Source organism: Zalophus californianus, chromosome 2, assembly GCF_009762305.2.
Source record: "Zalophus californianus isolate mZalCal1 chromosome 2, mZalCal1.pri.v2, whole genome shotgun sequence".
NCBI lineage: Eukaryota > Metazoa > Chordata > Mammalia > Carnivora > Otariidae > Zalophus > Zalophus californianus.
In genome coordinates this window covers 94771673-94794636 of record NC_045596.1, presented here as the reverse complement: position 1 = coordinate 94794636, position 22964 = coordinate 94771673, and the positions used below count along the sequence as shown (strand labels likewise).

General features: G+C 35.2%; 1 protein-coding gene across 1 annotated transcript in view; it reads left to right on the top strand.

Annotated features, from left to right (window-relative positions):
- LOC113924712 (bifunctional heparan sulfate N-deacetylase/N-sulfotransferase 4) overlaps window positions 1–22964 on the top strand; it is a 397622-nt gene that overhangs the window by 294636 nt on the left and 80022 nt on the right. The window contains exons 6-7 of the mRNA XM_027598851.1: window positions 674–859; window positions 2721–2849. Coding sequence (XP_027454652.1) covers window positions 674–859; window positions 2721–2849 — 315 coding nt within the window. The remainder of the gene's footprint in view (window positions 1–673; window positions 860–2720; window positions 2850–22964) is intronic.

The window sequence follows — 22964 nt, the reverse complement described above, 5'->3', positions numbered from 1 at the left end:
AGTCTAGTCTGGGTACCCGTGTTCCCTCTACTCTGCACCATTGCAGTAACTTCTAATGCACAGCCTTACTTAATTCATTTCCTCCCCACTTTTAGTTCATCTTAACGTGTTGTCACTAGGTCCTTCTTCCAAAAACATAGAGCAGATCATGTCCCTCCATGCTCAGAGAGCTTCCTTATCTACACTATTAAAGTGGAATTCATCCCAAATCCCTTAGTTAACAGTAAAAGCTCATTACTTTATAGTTCATACTTACCTTTCTGGTCATCCTCAATGTTACACACACACACACACACACACACACACACACACACACACACACACACTCACATACAGTGTGCTCTTCCATCTCTCATATTTGGCACTTGTTCAAGTGATACTGCTTCTCTATCTGGGGAAAGTCCATGTTCTATTCCTATCTTCTTCCAAAACTTTCTGTATTCAAATTTCAGAATTAAACTCACCCACATAACACATGTCAAAGTATTTACTATTTCTATGATACCATGAGTTTTATAAGATTATGAGCTGTTGAAAGACAAAAGTTCTGTCTTAGGTTTTGGATTTCTTGTACTTAGCATAGAATTCAACATATACTAAATAATGTTTATGGAAACAATTTTAATTGGATTCGATTGACCACACTCCATGTGATGTTCTCGCTTTCTTTTAGGAACATGGAATACCTATCAACATGGGCTACGCAGTGGCACCACATCACTCAGGGGTCTACCCAGTTCATATTCAGTTGTATGAAGCTTGGAAGAAGGTCTGGAGTATTCAGGTCACCAGCACTGAAGAATATCCACATTTGAAACCTGCACGGTACCGAAAGGGCTTCATTCACAATAACATCATGGTGAGCACGTACTGCTGTGTGTAATGAAGGCTCTCAATACCTATCTGTGGAATAAATACAAGACATAACTCCAGAACTCTCTAACAGAATATCATAAGTTCCTAACATACCATGGTGGTAACTGGTCACACATTAACACATTGTTTGGCTAGTGGCTTGCTTCATAAGCTGTGGGTGGTTTTGCCAAATCTAAGACAAGCTCAAAATCCTGAAAATGAATTTCAAATAAATCATCCATGCAGTTTCTCAATTGATGTTTTGTCTGGAGACCTTATACTTCTGGGAGTTTCTCCTTGTCTTTTGGAGTTTTCCAGGCAAAGTCCATAGATCAAGAAAATAACTCCCAAATCACTACACTATCAACAGACAGAATCAAACAAATAGCGTCTGAAAACTAAATTTACCTACTCAGTTTATTTTGGTTTTCAGACACTTGGAGTATCTTAGGATATTTTTTTCTTATTCTTCTATTTTTTTCCTTGCATTCTCTAAAAATGGAGGTAGATATATCTTTTTCCAGATTTTTATATTGAAAAAAATAATAATAATCTGATGCAACAATGGTGTATCAGTTGCTATAAATGAGAATAGAATCAAATGAGTTTTACCTGGTAATTTATAAGTACTCATTGGAATGAAAAAAATATTCTTCACTCTTCACTTTGAAATAAAATAGCCCGTCTTAAAATGTCCATCTCTAATTCCAGTGCCTTAGGTTATGTTCTCATTATCAGTTGCCTAGATCATAGCAAGGGTCTACAAACTGTTCTCCCTACTTTAAATATTTACATCTTCCCAATCCATTGTTCAGATTGCTATTAGAACTATCTATCTACCAATCTTTCTTTCTATCTATCTATAAACACCTATCTAATTACTATCTAAAACCAAAGAAAATGCACTAACACACATGCCTAGCCACAGCCAGTACTAGAAGACTTTAAAAAGCCTCAGATTTAAATGGAGCCATTCATTATGCAAATAATGGTATTGACATTCATAAAAATCAAGGAGGTATGGAAAGAATTGCTCTTATATAATTTTGAATTAGAGTGAAAATACCATTTTCCCTTTATTGAGTTACATGAACATTTGACTATTATAAAATAAAACATTCATTTTAACCAATATTACATGCATCCACTTAGTTTGAATTTAATACAAACTATTATAGAAATTAAGCAAAGAATAGATAAAATTATAGTTACTCTGTTCAATTGGATGCATTTTTCCATTAGATTATAAGCAGTTTATTATTCAAAATCAACTTTTGGAATAAAATTACTTATTTGCTTTCTCTGTTGAACATTCAAATTTATAACAGAATTAACCACAGAATGTACCAGAAGCAGTCATTAGATGGTTTGACTACTACTGTGACTAAAATTTAAAATCAGAGTGTAGTAAAAACAAAATTTATAAAAGTGGAAAAAGTGATGAAAATGGACTGTTTTGAATCTTAGAAACTGAGTACCATGTAAGATTGTATTTCAGAAGCAAGGAGAGTAATGGCCCAATACCATGAAAAATGTAACTTTGGAGAATCTCTATATTTAAATTAAATTAATCCTAAGAAGACTTTTATTTTTTGGCAGTCCTTTAACATAACTGAGCTGGTGGGTGAGATTTATAGCACTTCGTGAAAATGCTTTAGCCTATATATCCTATAGCTTTGATTTGGCAACTCCTTAGTATTTACGTACTTACACCAACACCAGGTCTTCATTTCAGTAAGATTTGACTTTAGCAGCCAAGGAGAAACTCCAATAGGAAATGATAATTTGCAGACTCTGAGGTCATGAGACAGTGGGGGAGCTCATAATTAAGTAATTCATATGCTGCTTTCCCCCCTTTTCCTCAGGTCCTCCCTCGACAGACCTGCGGATTGTTCACACACACTATTTTCTACAAAGAATATCCAGGAGGACCCCAAGAATTGGATAAAAGTATCAGAGGAGGTGAACTTTTCCTCACAATCCTTCTAAACCCGGTATGTATTCTATTTATGCTTTTTATAATAACATGAGAATGTTCAAATACGTGTTTCGTTTTGTTTCTATTGCCAATCCTTTCACAAGAATAGTTGGTGAATACTAGCCCTACTAGAAGGAAATTAGACTACATCTCCAAGTTATTCCAATTTGATTTTTAATTTTTATGATCATCAATCAAGAAAAACAGATTTGTCAAGAAGCATATGTTGAATTTAACAACTAAATGTAATATAACATCTCAGTGCTGACTTCTATTCTTGAATTGTAGTAAAGACGTAATATGCAGCTCTCTAGCCCAAAATTAAAACATTCACAATGTCATCAGTGAATGCATATTTTGTCCATAAGTTGAGTTTGCTTCTGGCTCAAGTTCTCAGTAGGCACACAATTCAGTCTCTAAAAATAATCATAATGTAAAACACATTGAAAATATGTAACTAGGTATTATCTTTGTATACCAGGGCCTCTGAGGCCCATTGTAAAAATCTCCACTAATTTTATTTGGAATCAAAATGGAAAATTTGACCCTTTTTTCTTTAATTGTGTCCTTTTATCTTTCAAAGTTTTACAGTTTTATTTCCTTTTATGTGTGTAAAAGTATATCAAGGTGGGAATATGGTATAATTAGATAATGTTGAAATTATTTCAGCTTTCTGATTTTTCTCCCATAAATGTTCCATTTCTGAGGTCTTACAAAAGCATCTCTTCTTTTACATCTTAGTGTGCCTGAAAAATATGAAGTAGCAGGTCGTATGTTATGCCCACTTTGTTTAATGTAACAAATTTTCATACTCAGAGAAAAAGATTCAGGCACTAAACAGAATGACAGCTCAGTTGTCTGTGATGAAGGTGTGTTTAAAATGAATTATTTTGATAATTTTTCTATGGTATTTTAAATTCCTGAAGAAATCAAATAAAAACCTACATTGTGTAAAAAAAATGAAAACTTACAAATTGGATTAAAGGAGTAGGGGAGTGGGGGTTAAAATGCTTTAAGTATGAACAAATATGAATAATCAAAAAACCTTTCCCTCAAATGGCATAGTTATTGAAAACAAAACAAAATTTAAACAAGGTCTGTTGTGTTGGCATGGCACTATTCTAGCGAAGAGCTTGAACTCTCTATGATCTTTTACAAGAAACCATTTCTCAGAGCTTGCTTGCTCTTCTGTAAAACAAGCTAGTTGAGCTAAATAATCCTCAATGTGCCTCAAAGGTATCCCTTATGGACATAAGTCTGAGATATTCCAATGTTTTGTGTATAATTCAAACTCATTGACACTTAAAAGATACCAGGATATCCTGTAAGTATTTTTTTGGAAATTGAGGTATGCATGTAAATGTTAATGAAAGCAAATGTGGAAAATCTTTCTGTTTACCCCTTTCCTCACTAGTTGAGGTTTTGATCTCCACAAAGGCAAGGGTCATTTTTTCATACCTTTTTCATTCCACGGCTACCCTCTTGACCCCAAATCTGCTCTACCATTTCCTGAGAGGAAGTGGATAAGCATCAGAACACTGATGATTGCCTCCCCTAAAACTCTTTCCCCCAGATCTGATTGCTATTGCTATAAATTATCTGAATACATGCCTACTTATCATTAAAGATATGGATTTAAAACTTTTTTTTTTAATTTTGAATTCAGTACCATACCCCTCATAAAGGGTCGTTCAGGGACTCATAGTTGGTTCTTTAAATGAAATCATCATATGATGACATTGGCATCTAGTATTTCTACCAAACTTGTGAACTCACAAAACAACACTAACTACTGTAAGCGTTGCTTAAAAACATTATCACTGTCACACAGATCGATTTTAATTACAGGAGGAATGGAACAGTGGAAGAGGGATGTTTCAGGAGGCTTCTTGTATCCATTCACAACTGTGCTTGCTTTATCATTGTGAATTGATGGTGAACTCAAAATATGATACATGAATAAAGAAGAGAGACCTGGATAGACACAGCAGAAAGAGCAATGCTAGAGATGGTTAACAGTGTGGATACTATAGGATATCATGAAGTATGGTAATATGAAGCCTGTATCTGGCAAATAGTGGCCCACAAAGATGTAAAATTAAAGAACAATGTTGCTTAAAACATGGATAGTGTACACCCATAAGCAATCTTAGGGAGATGCTACTCGTCGGCTCTCTAGGGAGACAAGCAGCATCTGGTGGTGGTATCCGTTAAAATGGGGATTAATTCCAGACCTTTGTAGGCAGAAGTACAAGATGTATTAGTCAGGGTTCTCCAGAGAAACAGAACCAGGAGGGTGAGGGATGGGAGGGAGATAGAGAGATTTATTATAAAGGATTTGCTCATGTGATTATGTAGGTTGACAGGTCTCAAGATCTGCAGTTGGCAAGCTGCAGACTCAGAAGAACCAATGGTCTAGTTCTAGTACAAGTCCTGAAGACTTACCTTAGGCCTGAGAATCAAGAGAGCTGATGGTGTAGTTCCAGTCTAAAGGCTGCCAATATCAAGACCCAGGAAGAGCCAATGTTTCAATCCAAATCTGAGGGCAAGAAAACAAACAAACAATCAATATTCTAGCTCAAAGACCATCAATCAGGAGTTCCCTGTTACCCAAGGATGGTGAGCCTTTTTGTTCTAGTCAGGCCTTCAACTGATTGGATGAGGTCCACCCACATTAGGGAGAGCAATCTGCTTTACTCAGTTGACCAATTCAATTGTTTATCATCCAAAACACCCTCATAGACACACGCAAAATAATATTTGAGCAAATATCTAGTCACTCTGGGGCCCAGTCAAGCTGACACATAAATTAGCTACCACACCAGATGAGAGACTTAATGTGAATGAAATGAAATGGGCCACACTGAAAGAGGGGAGGAAGTGATGAATGAAGAAGCTTGGAATGTAAGCTTAGAAGTTTTTTGTGCATTTGTCTTATTATGAATAGAGAGGCACCTTAGGTGGTGGGCTATGGTCAACACACTGATATGGAGAAAAGAAATAAGATGCTTAATTATAGTTTCAGGTTAGATGGTTCCAGCAAGTCTGGCTAGGAATGGGCTTATGGGAATGGAGTGAGGAAAGAAGAAAACAAAAAGAGAAAATTCATACTGACCCCCAGCCCTCCCCTTTGATCTATTCTTTTTCTCCAACTTTCACTTAATTCTTTGTCAGAGTAAAAAGTATCTCTTTTACTCTTTCACCAAAATCATGCTCAAGAAAACATCTGAAAGTTCATTGATGAGAAGGTATGCTATTGATATGAGTTAATTAATATGCTAATTCTAAGAATATTTGTATTCTAACAGAGCCAGTTCCTAAAGGAGAGGTCTATGATTGCATTATTTTAGATATCAAAGTCCCTTGTGAAAATAAGTATTTATTAGGAAACATTCAATATCCATGAAATCACCTGCAGATGACCACTTCCTCTACCTACTGTTCCAAACAACTTGCAATATGGAAAAGTGATTTTTGTGAGGACTTTTAAGTAGGATAAGTGATCCCTAGTGTTAGCATAAACTCTAAAGATTAAAGGCCAATCTAGCTTTAATTTGTTTTTCTTGATGAACTATATTTTCACATCACAGAAATACTATAGTAATCATAGATATGACATCTTTCTTGTATGGTCATTTTCTCTATGGATTTGTTAAATAGTGTATAGATTCCCGTTTGTAGCATTGGGTATTTTCTATGTTGATGAATGGATGAATAAGGATATAGACAGCATGACACAAAGCTAGCCATGATAGTAAATACTCCAGAATAATATTAATATCCAGTTTTTCTTAGTACATTAGAATGATAGACAAAATCTAGCAAGATGAAAATTAATAGGAAATCATGCAAACCCCCAAAATTATTTTCAAAGAAAATAGTGGTATAATTTCAATATTATATAAGGATAAATATTGTATAAGGGTAGATTAAATCTGCCAGAAAGTTGTATGGGTTGCATCATGACATATTAAGTTCCTTGTCATTGAAGTTCCCAAACAGAAATGTTATAAGAATATGGAATCTATGACTTGAACATCTCATTTGATGCTTACAAATCTATGATTCTATTCTTACTCAACTAGACATGGGGTATATCTCTTTCATTGTAAAACATTAAAACATATAAAGTAGGTTTAATGTTAAATATTACAAACCAGCATTATAAATTGGTTATAATCTGTGATTGTAAGGTCAGAGGAAAAGAAGAAAGAGTAACTTATCAACACGTATACAAATACGAGAAGAGACAAAATGGAAAGTAATTCAGTGGTGGATGTATTAAGGGAAATGTATTGAGAAGAAAAAAAAATTTTACATCATCAGTATACTGAAAGAAATATTACTGCTGGATTTTGCAGAACTATTTTGAATAGATTGGTACTGTCTGGATTCATTTGTATGTAAACATCCTATGAGGCTAATAAAAGCTGGAATAAGTATATGAGGGAATGTCCTGGAATCTCCCTCTCTAGAGTACTTTAAAATAGAATCAACAACTATAAAGTTCTTTCTTATTGCCTTGGGAGTTCATCTGCCTAAATGAAGGGAACTGGATTAAATAACCTTGAAAAGTTCCACATATTTTTTTTCCTGGTTTATAACTTCCACAACTCTGCTCTGAAGCCAAAAAGGCGCAAACCTTTCTGCACAAAAGGACCCATAAATACACAGAACAAACTGGTGTTGCCAGTGGGTAGGAAGGGTGGGGATGGACAAAATGGATGAAGAGAATGAGAGGCACAGGCTTCCAGTTACAGAATTACTTAGTCATGGGGATGAAAGGCACCGGATAGGAAATAGAGTCAGTAGTGTTAAAATAGCACTGTAGAGTGACAATGGTAGCTATACTTGTGGTGAGCTTAGCATGACATAGAGACTTGTCTAATCACTACGGGTACACCTGAAACTAATGTAACGTTGTGTGTTAACTATACTTCACTTTTTTTAAAAAAATGATATCATAACCCAAAAGGGGTTGGGGGGAGCATGAACCACACCAAGACCAGGGCAGTTTCATTGTCTAGTTTCCGACTTAGGGATTCACATTATTTTGTATTGTCCCCTCTAGAATAAACCTGTATCATTTCTGTACTCAAAAGTCTCTAATATTTTTTCTTTATGTATTTTCAAGGTTTTGGGTGGTTTTATTGTTTTTTGGGGGGGGGTTGGTAACTCTAGCTGGCATCCTGCTTCTTTGCTTATTTTATAAAATATGTCATTATTTTCTGGGATGCCTGGCTGACTCAGTTGGAAGAAGCATGGAACTCTTGGCCTTGGGGTAATGAGTTTGAGCCCCATGTTGTGTGTAGAGATTACTAAAATAAACAAACTTTAAAAAAAGTAAATTAAATTAAATATGTCACTACTTCCTAATCTACCAAAGACAGAAAATACAAATCGGAATATATTTTACATCTTGACTCACATATGAACTCCTGTTACTCTTGTGTGTTAGATCTTTTGATTCAGCAAACTGCGAAGAATAGGATTTTTTGATTTCCTTCAATACCAACTTGTTTTGCCCAAATGAATCTAACAACTGGAAATTAAATGCTATGAGGGCCATTTGAATGGCATTTCAAAAGAATAGCTAGGCATCTGTCCACTTAACATTCAGATAACTTCCTCCTATTTTTCTTAGATTCTATCATGACCTCATCACATATTGATATTTTCCTGCACTGCTCCACACTTGTCAAATAGTAACGTATTTCCCTGGTGCTGAATCCTTCCTGTATTTTCAATATAATCTTTGTTCAGACAGGAAGAAATATAATTTAATCATGTATGAGGTGAGACAGCTTATACCAGGTAACCCACCATCATTCAAGTCGACACACTACCCTATAAAATATGCAGCAACTGACAATAATAAAGGAAGTCTGGAGTCTTATCAGATGGTGTCACCAGTAACTATAAAAGCTTGAAATGAGTATGTTCTACCGGACTGAATTTTTTTAACTCCTTTTAATTTTGTGCTACACAAAGAACAATATGAACATAGAATTTTCTAAGTTTCTTAGCAGATAAACTTTAAAATGTTCAGATTCTAGAATGTTTTAAAATGGGAGTACTGGGGTCAGGAAATCTATGTTTTCTGAAGTTCAAAGCAGTGTCTAGACTAACTAACCCTTGCCTGTATTTTGGCCAATTGCAAATCCAGGTGAAGAAAAAAATATGTGCCCGAAAGAGCGGTGTACTGGAAATTGACGGTAGAGTATAATGGAACTGCAGTGATATACTTCTCCATGTGCTGTCTGCTGAACTTTCATACTCCGAGGCTGCTTAATGAGCTTTCCTTCTTTGTGTATATCAATCTCCAAGTTTGTGGAATCTAATAGCAGGTGCAGTACATTTTTGGATTAGTGCTGGCTCTTAAGACAAAGTAGGTAAGGCATAAGAAAACATCAGCATGAATAGCCTGAACCAAACTTTAAGTTCTTTTAGTGCTGAACTAATACAGAATCAGATATGTAAGATAATTCCCAGAAACATATTTTATGTGCAGCACAATAGAAAATGCAAGAAACATCCCAAGGCTATTTTAGAGCAGATTATAAAGAATTACTGATTACTGATATCAAGACATCCAAGTATTCTTTGATGATCTTGATTTTGATTTCTTATAAATGCCGTGCTTTATAGAAAATTGTAACAATCAAATAATATTTCATGTAGAACAAACAATTACATATTCTGTCAAAATATACTTCTCTACAAAATAATATATTAATAATTCTAACTCGGGGTCACAGGAGATTTTTACATGTGTTCCGCACTGTTTATTTAAAATAAATAAACAAATAAATTGACTTCTAACTGCTCTACTATCGTGAAATCTGCTTCTTATCTGGGCAGGGATTTTGAAGCAATTAGTGTTACCGGGAGCTGTGGGGCATAGAGCCTGGAAGAACAGCCACCAACTGTGAAAAGAATGGACCCCTGTAGAGTATATAGATTGTGGAAAATTCTATTTCCACTCACTGAAAGATCTACAGTCACCTCTTTTTTTCCTTTATCTGTTTTTTTTTTCCTTAAAGATTTGCAGGACTAACCTTTACAAAAGGACATAAATCACCACTTCTGAAGTGATTCACACTCACAGCAGGGACTTTGTAAAATCTGGAGTCACCTAAGATCTGTGGCCTCACTATGTATGATAGTATTCTTTCTATTCACACCGAAAATCAGGATCAGAGTTAATACAAGGATCTAGAGATTGTGAAGAAATTTTGCTCTTTTCTAATTTGGCGGGTAGTGCAGTTTTTGTTTAATTTGCCATAGTAGGATTTACACAGAAATTAGAACAGAACATTTTTGTCTTCTAAACCTGAACTCTCTCTTCATCAAATAAGAGGAAGATTGCTATTATTCTGTAGACATGCTTCTTTCTAATGCAATGGTTGCTACAGATCTTGATGGAATATAATTTACATTCATATATATATTTCTGGACCATGAACAAATACATAAAATTGCTTTGGTTTTTTTCAATTTTGTTTCCCTATAAAAATAAATGAAAATGGCAATATTTTATTGGGAAAGTCTATTTTATCTAGCGTAACTAGATAATTTAGTTTTCCCAATGCATGTTATGAAAGGTGGTGGAATAGCTCTTTAGCATAAATAAATTTTCAACAGCAAAAAATACAACCTCCTATTTATGTGGATGTTAGTCAATAGATAAACCTTTTTTCCCTTTTCTTTATTTTGAAGCTTGTATTATGGAAGTATTAGGTGCATAATGTTCTTGACATTCAGGGATAGTTTGGAGGCAAAATCAGTCAATTTGTGGTAATAAGAAAAAAAAATAAAACCTCTCTGCATCACTGTTTATATGGCTTAGTGGGTTGGTGGGATAGTAGGAAGGTAAGTGGGTTTTGTAGGACTTCACAATGTGTGCTTTTTTCGGTTTGTGAGTTTTCACCTCATTCTTGATTTTATCATCTCTTTCACAAATTATGTAACACCTATTTCAATACACCTTGTTTCTTTTTCTTCATATTTTTTCCTAATTTTGAAGTACAGTGAAGTAGAAAGGCCATTTGTATCACTTTATTTCACTTTGTTTATTCCTACTTCATTTTCCCCTGGTGATTCTGAGGAGTCAGACTAATGGGAAGATAAAAATATGAGCTCTTTCCTAAAACATGTTGGTATTTTCATATTTTTTTAATTAACTGGAGACCAAATTATTTAGTCTCAATTTTCCATTAGTGGTTGCATGCTGATATAATGAGTATTTATGTAAATACTTAATTAACTGGTATCCATTAAGGAACTGAAAAGAAAAAGTCTTACAATTTCTATCCTTAGTCTAAAGGATAGACAGAAGGCCAAAAAGATTCTATCACTAAAGTTAGCTTGAGTTGACATTTATTTGTTAAATTTTTATTTGAGATTGACCTAGTCTTAAATGTAAGAATTATTGATAAATATAATTGGAAATCTGGTGCTTAATTTATAATGAATTGTTACAGTTGCTTAGAGGGCAAACCCCCACTGCTATTTTTATCTCAATCATTTCATTTCTTTTTTTATTCGATTTTTTAAGGAGATCATCCTGATGACACTATCAGTTAGTTCTAATGTGTGGATATTCATACATGTGCATGACTCAGTCAAGGAATGCACGGGAATGCTGTCCAGAGGAATTGATATTTAGTAGAGATTCATCAGACAAATGAGGTGGCATGGTGGGGCTGTGGAGTGGGAGTATGCAGTAGGAGGTTTTCCAGTCAGAGAGAAGAGATATAGAAAGTTAGAGAGGGTAAAATAGCCATCACAAGTTTGGGAACTGTACATGTTTGGGTTTTGCAGGAGTACGAGATGAAGATAAAGTTCTAAGAGTAGGTAAGAGTAAGATCATAAAAGTTTTGCATGACATGTTAACAGTTTGAATATTATTATTCTGTTGTAGGAAGGGAAGGAATTTGAGCAAGGGAGTGACAGAATCAAATATTAACCGTTATTTGTAATTTTAGCCGACATTTCAGGGTCTGTCCTATATAGAGGATATTAGTATACACTCCGCCTTATGCTGACAGTACTTTGTGCCTCCACCTCACTCTTTCTCCCTCAGATTTCATCTCTACTGTCTCTTCCTCACCTGGGCTCTCACAGGTTTAGGACATGACTCAGCTGCTACATATACACATGGAGCCACATACGCAACACGGCTTGCAGTGTTATCTTTATGTTTCGTGAGTATTCTCTTTCTCACCTGTGCCATATGCACCCCCAGGCGTGAAGTGTTGGCTTCATAAGTATTTGTTGAATAAACCCATAAATGGGTTATAGCATCACAGCTGCATCTGTCTACCATGTGCTGTTTCATACAAGTTGTTAGAGCAGTGTCAGAAGCAAAGGGAAAGGAAGGGAGAACGAGCGAGTAGAAAGGAAAGTAGAGGGAGGGGAGAGGTGACAAAGAAAGGAGAGGGGGAATATGGAAAGAAAGGGAAGAAAGGGAAGGGGAGGGAAAGTAAGGGAAAGAATCAAGGATGGAAAGAAGAAAAAAATGGAAAACCATTCCTTTCTCTTTCATCAAATCAGATGGGCTGCAGGAATGTAACTTATCTAGTAACCGAAATTCAGAAGATCTTATTTTATTTTATTACTTTTATTAATTATAAGGAAAAGTCATATAATATTCCTAAGGCTTCCGAATTTCTCTGTGAAATGGGGAAAATAATGTTAGTCCCTTTGATGTTTTACACAGATAGTATGAAATGTGATTTTAAAAAATAAGTGCTTTGATTTTTCAGAGAAAACATAAATAATTTGGATAGAATTCTTGTTTCAAAAAGTATGAGTATATATCATTTTTATTATCAAATGATATTTGAGGTGTGTTAGCAGCCCATAAACTCTGGGTTTATTTACAGTTTGAATTTTGCTTGATTGTTTCTCCCTGCTGGAACACATAAATCAGGGGATAAAGACATTCTGTTTTTACCAAGGCTTTTAGTTCATTATGTTTTGCTTCTGAAAACATTCTTGGTTGTGTTACTTTATTGTGCTTTCTGAACTATTTTTAAATGATAACATTTCTATCATGATTCTTTATTCCAGTGAAACAAGTTGAGTCATCAAATGCAGTGCTTTCTTGGCCAGTCAAGACTGCTTTTATAATTTGGTTTTGGTGTCTACCAAAGTACCTCAGATGTTTTTGTCAAAGGTTTTTGGTTTTGTGGTTAGTGTTGCTGGTTATATTATTATTATTAACAATAGAGAGGTTTTCTGGAAACACTAGGTCCATACTTTTTTAATACTTTATAGTGAACATTGTCTGTTGTGGAAATTTTGCTCAAGTGAGGAATACATAGAATTATAGCAATCTCTGTGTTTAGTACATAAAAATTAATTATATGAAAAATGGAAGACTTCCCAATTGTTACATAATTATAGATAATTTAGATGAATGAGTTGAACTCAATAGAAAGAAGAAAACCCAATCCCACAGACTAAATAGAAAACTCTAGACTGGATTTCATTACTTATCACAAAGGGAAAGGATACTCTTCATGTCTACAATCATTGATCCTATAGATCTGTCTCCATTGAACTTCACACCTAACAGAACAGTCAGTGTTCAATTACCTCTGTGAAAATATTAACTAAAACTAGAGAAGGAGCCAAGAGATTTAGAAGTAAAGAAAAGGTCGTGTTCTTGTAAACGGCAAGTTCACAACTGCCAACATCCTTTAGAACTATGTGAAAATTACTAGCTTAAACAATGTAAAATATTCCAAGCATGAAGTGTTTCCCTGATTTATAATTGTCACTTTTAACACAATTTAAGGTATCCAATAATGGCATTCAAAGTATAAAGTGTAAGTAGCGGAATTTTGCTCCTTCTTGAAGCTGTTATTATATCCACTTAAGTTCTTTTTCACACACAGGTACACATTCAAACCAAATGTGAATAAAAGATGTGACTTGAAAATTGCCATCCGCCTGAAATTTCTTTTCAGAAGTCCATTCTGTGGTTCATTTAAACAACTTGCTCAAGCAATCAAATCTATATAGGCAGAGCTTTCTACATGGGCTGATATGTTACGCTCATAAACAGAGAGTTTAAGAATTATGAGCTATTTAGAGAAATAAAAAAGAAACTTAAACATATCACATTGCTCCGAATTGGAAGTAGCTTTTATCCTATCCTTTGCTAAATGCTTCTTTAAAAAGTATATGCTGTAGCATATAATGACTCTTGAACCTTTAGTAATTTAGATTTTGAAAGAAAAACTCATCTATAAGCAAGCACAGCCATAGTGACTCACAGTGCAAGGAACCATTGGCTGAATTATTATGGTTTTGGTAATGACTTTCTAGTGAGCAAACTCCCAGTAACATCGGGATACATTACTTTTACAAGATGTGCCCGTAGTAGGTCCTATTACACATCTGTTGAATAAATAAGTCCATCAGTAAGTACTGCCAACCCTACTTCCAAAATATATCCCAATTAGTGCTTTTTTCTTTCCATCTCCACAGTGAGCCTACAAGACAGTGGCTCCATTATCTCTTTCCCAGACAACTGCCACCATTCTGACCACACAGAATCCATTATTCCAAGAGCAGTCAGGGTGATGTTGTTAAATGCACAATAAAGCATGTCACAGCCATTCTTAAAGCCCTCCAGTGGCATCTCATTTAATCTTAGAGTAAAATTCAAGTTCTGGCCATCTTCTCTGCACTTATCAAGTTCCATTCTGTCCTTTACTTACTACACTCCAACCACACTATCCCTATTTCTGTACAGTTTAAATATGCCAAGATTGTTTGCCCATCAGGGCTTTTGTGCTTCTGGCACCTTGCTTGGAACAAGCGGCTTCCAGAAATCTGTACGTCTGCTTTCTTTTGCCTTCCATGTCTCAGGTCAAACATCACTTCCTCGGAGAGTGGTTGCCTGACCTTTACCCAGTAACCATCTATCACTTAAATGTCTTATTTTTTCGTGGCAGCTATTACTCTCTGAAGCTATCCTGTTGACTTATGTGTTCACCATCTGTCTCTTTCCCCCAATTCCATTTCCCGTCCTTCTGCAACCAAGGACCTACTCCACATTAGCTCCACGAGTCCAGCAACATTTATTTTGGGGTGGAGGGTGCAGGGAGGATATGAGTGGCATAGATATGGCTAAACCACTTGATTGTTAACCACTGTATATTCCTGGATAGATGTCTTTGTGAGCTTTAGCAGTGATCTTTAGCCAAAGATTTGAAATGTTAATGTGCAATTGAAAACAATTCTATATTTTGATCACTGTCTGCTTGTTTGTTTTGGCACACACATGTAACTGTGATTTTTATGGGAAACAACATATACTTGAAGTGCTTTATAATGTTTATGCAAATATGACTTAAAGTAATATTTGATTTTATCTTACCAAACTGGTTACATTAATGTCTGCCTAAAGTTAGAAAAACATAACTAGTAATAATTTCCTAAGAAACACAAATCTGGGGGTGCCTGGATTGCTCAGTCAGTTAAGCTCTGCTTTCAGCTCGTCATGATCCCGGGGTCCCGGGATGAGTCCCGCATCGGGCTCCCTTGCTTGGTGGGGAGCCTGCTTCTACCTCTCTCTCTGCCTGCTGCTCCCCCTGCTTGTGCCCTCTTGCTCTCACTCTGTCAAACAAATAAATAAAATCTAAAAAATAAAATAAAAGAAATACAAATCTAAATCTGAGATATGAGGGTAAATCTGTAAAAATTCCTGTGATATCCAAGCCATTTTCAACACCCACTCAAATATTATTATTATTTTATTATATTATTTTTAATATGATGAAGTGCTCTTTGTTCAATTTATAGTAAATAGCTAGCTAGTACTTATTCAATGTTTACTCTACTTAATATTCTAAATGATTTACATGTATTAACTCATGTAATCCTTCCAACAACCATATGAAGCGGATGCTATTATTATCTCCATTTTCTAAATGAGGAAACGATCCAGAAGAAGTTAACTAATCTAGTATCACGCAGCTAGGAGATGGGAGAACTGCAAGTTTCACTTAGGAAGTCGTCGCTCTTTTCGCAGTACATTTTGCTGTCTTTCCTAGTCAGACAACTGTCAAAATAATAATATAACTTGGGAAAAACCTGTCTCTTTGAGGGAAAGTGATCTTAGCAGCAATAACCGTAGTCCATCAACTTCCAGGGTTGGATACGTTTGCATCACTGCAGAACTATATAAACGTTTCAGAGTTCCGTGCTCCATGAAAGCTGTAGGCGCCTCGATTCATTTAATAAGCACCTATTAAATACTGTTAGCGTTATCAGACAAATAAGAAAACAAGGGTACAGTCCTCATAGACTGGTGGAAGAAATAAACATAAAACAAAAAATTTGGACAAAGTTTGATGAACGCTATTTTAAAAAGGAATAAAGGGGCACCTGGGTGGCTGTCAGTTAAGCGTCTGACTCTTGATCCTAGCTCAGGTCTCAATCTCAGGGTGGTGAGTTCAAGTCCCAAGTTGGGCTCCACATTTAGCATGGAATAGCGAGTGACTTTTGACAATGTGACTTTTGAGCTAGACAGAGTATATAGAATTTTGACTGTCATTGAAGGAAAGGGTGTTTCATGCTAACAGGAAGCTAACCAGCTAATGAGTTGAAGGCATATAGGGAAAGAACAATAGAAAGAAGAATAAGCGTGAAAGGAGGGGAAGGAGGCGGGAAGAGTCCTTGGGGTTACACTGCACAGGTGTTTATACATCACGCATAAGGGCACTCGAGTGGGTGAGTGACATGATACTCAGGTTTAGAAATAAAGTGAATATCCTTATTTCTTAATATTCAAGCTATTCCATCAAAATGGTGATCTTCTTGAGAAAGGATATTTTTTTCTTTTGTGAGACTAGGAGTAATTTGGTCCCTTGTTAGAACCTTCAAAAAACTGTCCTCACCTCAATAATAAACAAAACTTGTTAGTCCTTCGCTCACAAAAAAAGAGGCCATAGTTTGAATGTGTTATCCTTTCTTACAGGCTGTCTTTGCAAAATGAACAATCTCAGGACTTCAAATTAACCTTTTTATTTTTTTTTTAATTTTATTTATTTATTTGACAGGGAGAGAGCACCAGGGGGAGAGGCAGGCAGAGGGAGAAGGAAGGGCAGGCTCCCCGTGGAGCAGGGAGCCCAACGCTGGGCTCGATCCCAGGACCCGGGATCATGACCTCAGCCTAAGACAGATGCTTAACCGACTGAGCCACCCAGGCGCCCCTCCCCCGCACTTTTTTTTAAGGCTTCCCATTAAATATCATTTCCTCAGAGAGGCCTGTTTTTATTTTTTATTTTTAATTTTTTAAAGATTTTATTTATTTATTTGACAGAGAGAGACACAGTGAGAGAGGGAACACAAGCAGGGGGAGTGGGAGAGGGAGAAGCAGGCTTCCCACTGAGCAGGGAGCCCGATGGATCCCAGGACTCTGAGATCATGACCTGAGCCAAAGGCAGACGCTTAACTGACTGAGCCACCCAGGCGCCCCAGATTAGCCTTTTTAAATTAATTAATTTAAATTAATACCGTATAACAATGGAAACACTGCAGTTTTGAACCCACAGTCTTTGTGGGGTTTTTCCCTATGTTTTTCCTTTTCTATTTTCCCTTTCCTTTTTTCTTTCTTTACTTCCCTCTTTCTCTTTCTTTCCTTCCTTCCTCCCCACCTCCTCCCACTTCCCCCATTTTCCTCCTCCTTCCCCTCTCCTCCCCCTCTGCCCCACTTCTCTTTCTCTTGTTCTCTTTAATGAGCAACTTCAGCTCATTATTTCTAGAATCATTATATTACTAGACAACAAAAAATTGTAATGATGTCACGTTACTGTCCACTGACTTTTAATGCCATCATAATGATAAAAATAATGACTTCAGTTAACAACCAGTGAAGTAGATTTTAAAACAAACTTACATTTAGGAAAACACACAGGCTTTATACTACTCCATTTAGTGTCTTTAGTGAAATGTTTTCTGTATTTAAAAAAAAAAGTCAGTTTTTGAGACTTCATCCCTAAGAAAAATGACTTTTTATCTCATAATTCAATCATGAAAAGAAGGGCTGTAATTCTTTGCATATTTTGACTGTTAATAAGTAGATGATTATAAAAGAAGAATGATTTTAATATCTAGTATATTTATCTTAACTTCTAATTTGACTTATTAACCTCATTGCATACTACCTGGGGTGAGTGGGAAGAAAATAGCGAGCCATGAAGAAATAAAACCAAATTCACGTACAGTTGGTTCACTGACCCCATTATGGCATTGGCCAGTCTTTTGAGGTTCCCTCTTAGAGATGTGACAGCTTTGTGATTTTTTTAGCAGACTGAGCAGAGAGGCCACAGAGGAAAGGCCTATTTGTGATTGCTCAAGAACCCCTGAGAAGGGGGTGAGATTAGTGAGAACATTTGCCTTTAGGGATCTTCTTACCAATTCTCTGGAGGACCTTGCTTTCAGTATTTATATCTAACACCTTTGCTAAGCAGTATGTTATTCAAATTTTCTTCATTTTAAAAAAATTATTTAAGATAGTGCCAGTTTAATATTTTGAGTGAAAATAAAAATCAGATCGTCTGCAGCAAAAGAGGAATTACAGAAGCGGACATAAATAATGTCCCTATTTTCACATGCCACTGTCTTGTGTCCAAGTAACCTATTCTCTGTTCTCTGTCCAGCAATGCCAGGAGTGAAAAAGAAGTTAATGAAACATTAAAGGGAAACAAGCAGTTGCTCTTGTTTTTCAAAAGATAGTGATTAAAAGCACGGACTGGAAAAGTCAGGTACTGTCCACCTCAATTTCCTGCCGCCTCAGCTTTAACATAAGCAAATTGCAAAACGGGAATTTAGTTAGTGCCAGGACTGTTGAAGTTTCAAGGAAATACAGAAAAAGGGGTACTAATTCTGAAAGGGTGATTGTTACCTTATTAAAAAGTAAAATGTTCCCTGTAGTTTATACACAGTCACCAACTTGTATTTAAAGTATTTCAAGGCTATTAAAATATGTTTATTATTTCTCTCCTAAGGGTGGGGAAAAGGAACTCCCTCTAAGGCAGTGGTATCTAACATTTTTAGACGTATACCGTATCAATAAAAATGATTTTGAACAGGTATCCACAAAATATTCATAAATATTTATTTATGTATAAGTTCATTCCCACTATGCCAACGCATTACTATACCGCACACATTACATTGAGATGCAAAATAAATACAAATAAAATTGTAATGTTTTCTTGTGGAGATGAGTTTATTAACCCTGCTGGCATTCTTGCATTCTGGGGACCACTGCAGTAGTAGATTGAGAAGCTAATTAAGAGACAGAAAAGTATTATAAATATGCAAAAGAATTTTTACTTGTTATTTTGTATATTTTGTGTACTCTTCTAACCTCTCTTTAGTATCAGGACCAAATCAGGCAATGCCGTATAGGCCATGGAAAGACATTTTACTCTTTATATTATTATAAGAGTGTTTTTATATTTTTACAAGGATTTTATTTATATAGGTGTGATGTGAGCCATCGGAAGGTTTTGAATAGGGATCTGATGAAATTAGATTATGTTTTGAAAGAAATAATCTGGCTGCCGAATGAAGAAGAGTCTGAAGTCAGCCAGTGTGGAGCAAAGATACCAATTAGAGGATATTTTAAGGCAGAAATTAATGCTCGGGCTAGGCAGTATTAGTGGAGGTAGTGAGACATGAGTTGATGATAGAATACATTTTAACTGGTGATGGATTCTATGTGGTGTGAAAGAAAGAAGAGTCAATGATGACCCAAATGGTTTAGCTTGAAGAAGCAGATGGATGAAAGCACAGTCTCTAAGATGTGGAATATTGGGAGAGGAGCCAGTTAGAGGAAGGGGCTATCAAGAGTACATTCACTGATAAGCTGAGTTTGAGATATACTTTAGGCATCCAAAATATTAGTCATTTGGCTACATGAGTCTGCAGTTCAGGAGATTATAATGGTGAGATATATTGGCATCAAGATGTCATATAAAGTTATGGGACCAAATGAGCAAAATTATAGATTCAATAACATGCAAAATTTCTTTCTCATATTCAGGAATATTATCCTAGACACTGCTATTTCTTATTCGTAATTGCAAAGAAAACCATCTCATTTTCTCTAGGACAAAGAGCAAGCCACTATACACACACACACAAGCCCCTTCCTTTGAGTGACTGTCATAACATTGAAATATGATAATGTTTTAGGGCCTCTTTTTTCTCTAATAGAAATGTTCATTTCCTGAAATGGCAATTCGGAGAAATTAAGGACATGGATGATTAAGACGAGCTTTCCGTTTTTGCTCACATACTACAGTTTATACCTCATTGGATACCTTTAATTTTCCCCCTATTTCCTTACCAAGCTTTTGAGTGGGTCTGAAAAGAACGTGCTTTGACATATTTAAGGCATCCTGAGACAGAATCTGTACCCACGATCATATCTCTTCAGTGTCCAGAAGGTCTCATAGTATCTTTTTCCAGCTCATCTTTCTTGCTCCCTTGCCATTTTGGACGATAAAGAACCAGCTCATAAATGTTTAACAGACAAGATAAGCTAATAAATACTTCTCGAAATATCATCCTCTTACAATAGTCGAAGAATTATATGTCTTAGAATAATTCCTTATGCCAACCAAAAAGAGCTCTCTATAAAGCCAAACTGTTTAAGTCAAAATTAAAAATAAAATCTACATTTCAAATGAGATATTAGCAACTCTTCTGGCATTTTAATGTTACATCTTGCTACTCATCTCAATAACCTTTTAATTTCATACTAATGCATAAAATTGTCTTTACTAACGAGTAAGGATTTACTCAAGGAAATTGGGGATATCTTAAATGATAAATTCTTGAATGGCCTTTGAATTAATCTAAATTAGAAATTTAGATTTCTAATAGGTCTCAGTGGCTGAGAATTTTTAAGCCTCTAACCCTGAGCCATGTTAGCCTAGATGTAATGATTTATCACAATTTCTCCTTCCTCGATATGCTTTATTCATAATTGTCATAATGATTAGAGGTAAACATTATTTTTTTTTGTAATTACTGTTGTTTCCTTTTCATTGAAGGATATCACTAATTAGGAGGGGGCAATTTTTTGATTAAGTGCATTTTAAAAATAATAAATATATAAATATTCTTTAGTTATAGGGTTTGGATCAAATTGACATTTTATTTTGATTAAGATATTGGTGGATGGCATGATACTGAGGTAAGAGAAAAAGAATCGGTCCATTCCAAGCCTTATATCTTGTAACAAATGCTTCATAAAAATTTCCCTTATATATATTTAAACCTAATAATATCAGAACACTTTTCATGTTGGTTAATTAAATAATTTTAAAATATATTATTTAAGCCTATGGTTTACTTTCTTCGCTATAATTATGAAAGTAGAAAATAATGTTAAATTGAAATTGCTTCCAAATAGTAAAATTACCGACTTATAAGCATTAGTTTGTTGTTCTAAGAAAAAAGGTTAAAAAGTTACTGTTCGCGTGTGTGTATATGTGTATGTATTAACGTATTTCTGGATTTTGCTTTATTTTTCTGAGTCCAGTTATAGTAAGGAGAAAACTTTAACCTTGGATAATAAAAAATTATTGTCTAAATCCAAACATAATTCATAATTGAAACTGTACCAGTCTCCTGCAGCAGTTATCCAATAAAATGACTTTGTATATCATATCAAGTAAAATGTAAGGGTAGAACATTTTATATTTAACAAACTCTATGTAATTGAAAAGTAAGTTTACGTAGCTTTTTTTACTACCCCAGAAAAGGAGAAAAACTCGCAAGAATTTAATTCAACTGAGTTGATTTAAAATGTTTAGAAATATGTGGATTTTTTTCCTAATAATAGAGGTAATAAATGCATGCTTACTTAGGACAATATGAAAAGTAAAGGAAAGTAAAACAAGACAAAATCCACCTACCTCCTGCCACATTTTACAGTACTGGAAAGTGCTTTTTCAATATGTATAACCATAGATTATATAGTTTTATATCTTGTCCTTTTAATTTAGCATTATAGCATGAGGATTTTCCCCTGACATTAGAATTATTTAAAGTTATGCTATGAATGTTATACTATACACAAAAATATGACTTTGACATTATTCACTTGATCATTCTCCTGTTGCTGTATATTTCTTGCTGGTATTTCTCCTTTAATTCGTCTTCTATACATCTGCCAGAGATATATGTTATGTTAAATAAAAATCTTTTCATACTACTCCTCTCAAAATTATTTAATGATTCTCCTTCAAGTCCAAACCTCTATCATAGATGCACATCTCTTCTCAGTGTGAATCTAGTCAGCACTGGTCTCACACCATCCTAAGGACTGCAACATCCAGCCATGTGGGTGTTGGCTGCTTCCCAAGAGCCCTTTTTACTCATGCCTGTAAGATAGGGCCTATGCTCTCCCCATTTTCTTGTTCACTTTCTTTACTTAACTTTTTGCTCTCTCCACTCAGTTTAGGTACAATATCCTTGTTGAAGACTTCCTGACTACCCCCCACACAAGGTCAAGTTAGGTGCTTCTCTTCTAAGTTCCCATACTAGCTTGTATACACTTCTAACTTAGCACCTATCATCACCCCCTTTTAACTTGTGTGTTTAGATGGTGAGCAGCTTCTGGGCTGTTTGCACATGAAATTATTTTTTGCTTTACCAATAATGCAACTTAGTGTTTATAAGTGAATATGTTAATTAAAATAAATTAAAACTTTTTTTTTTTTAATTTTCCTATGTACTAGGTAGGCATTGGTACTCCTGGTCCTTTGTGTATATTAACTTAATTTCATCTTCAAAATAACCTTTTGAGAGAAGCACTATTATTTACCTTTTTTTTTTTTTTAAATAGATGAAGAAACTGAGGGATAGCAAGGGCAAGTAATTAACCTGATTAAACTTAGACATTTAATAAATATCAGAGCCAGGTTAGGAGAAGAGCCCTCATAAAAAAGACCTTATGCTCTTCCTCTGAGCCAGATGTGTCTTCTTAAAGATTCCAATGAATCTAAGGACAAACATAAGATTTCACTTTAGAGCAGAGCAACCAATTAAAACAGCAAAGACACACATTCAATGCCTCCACTTTATTTCCCAG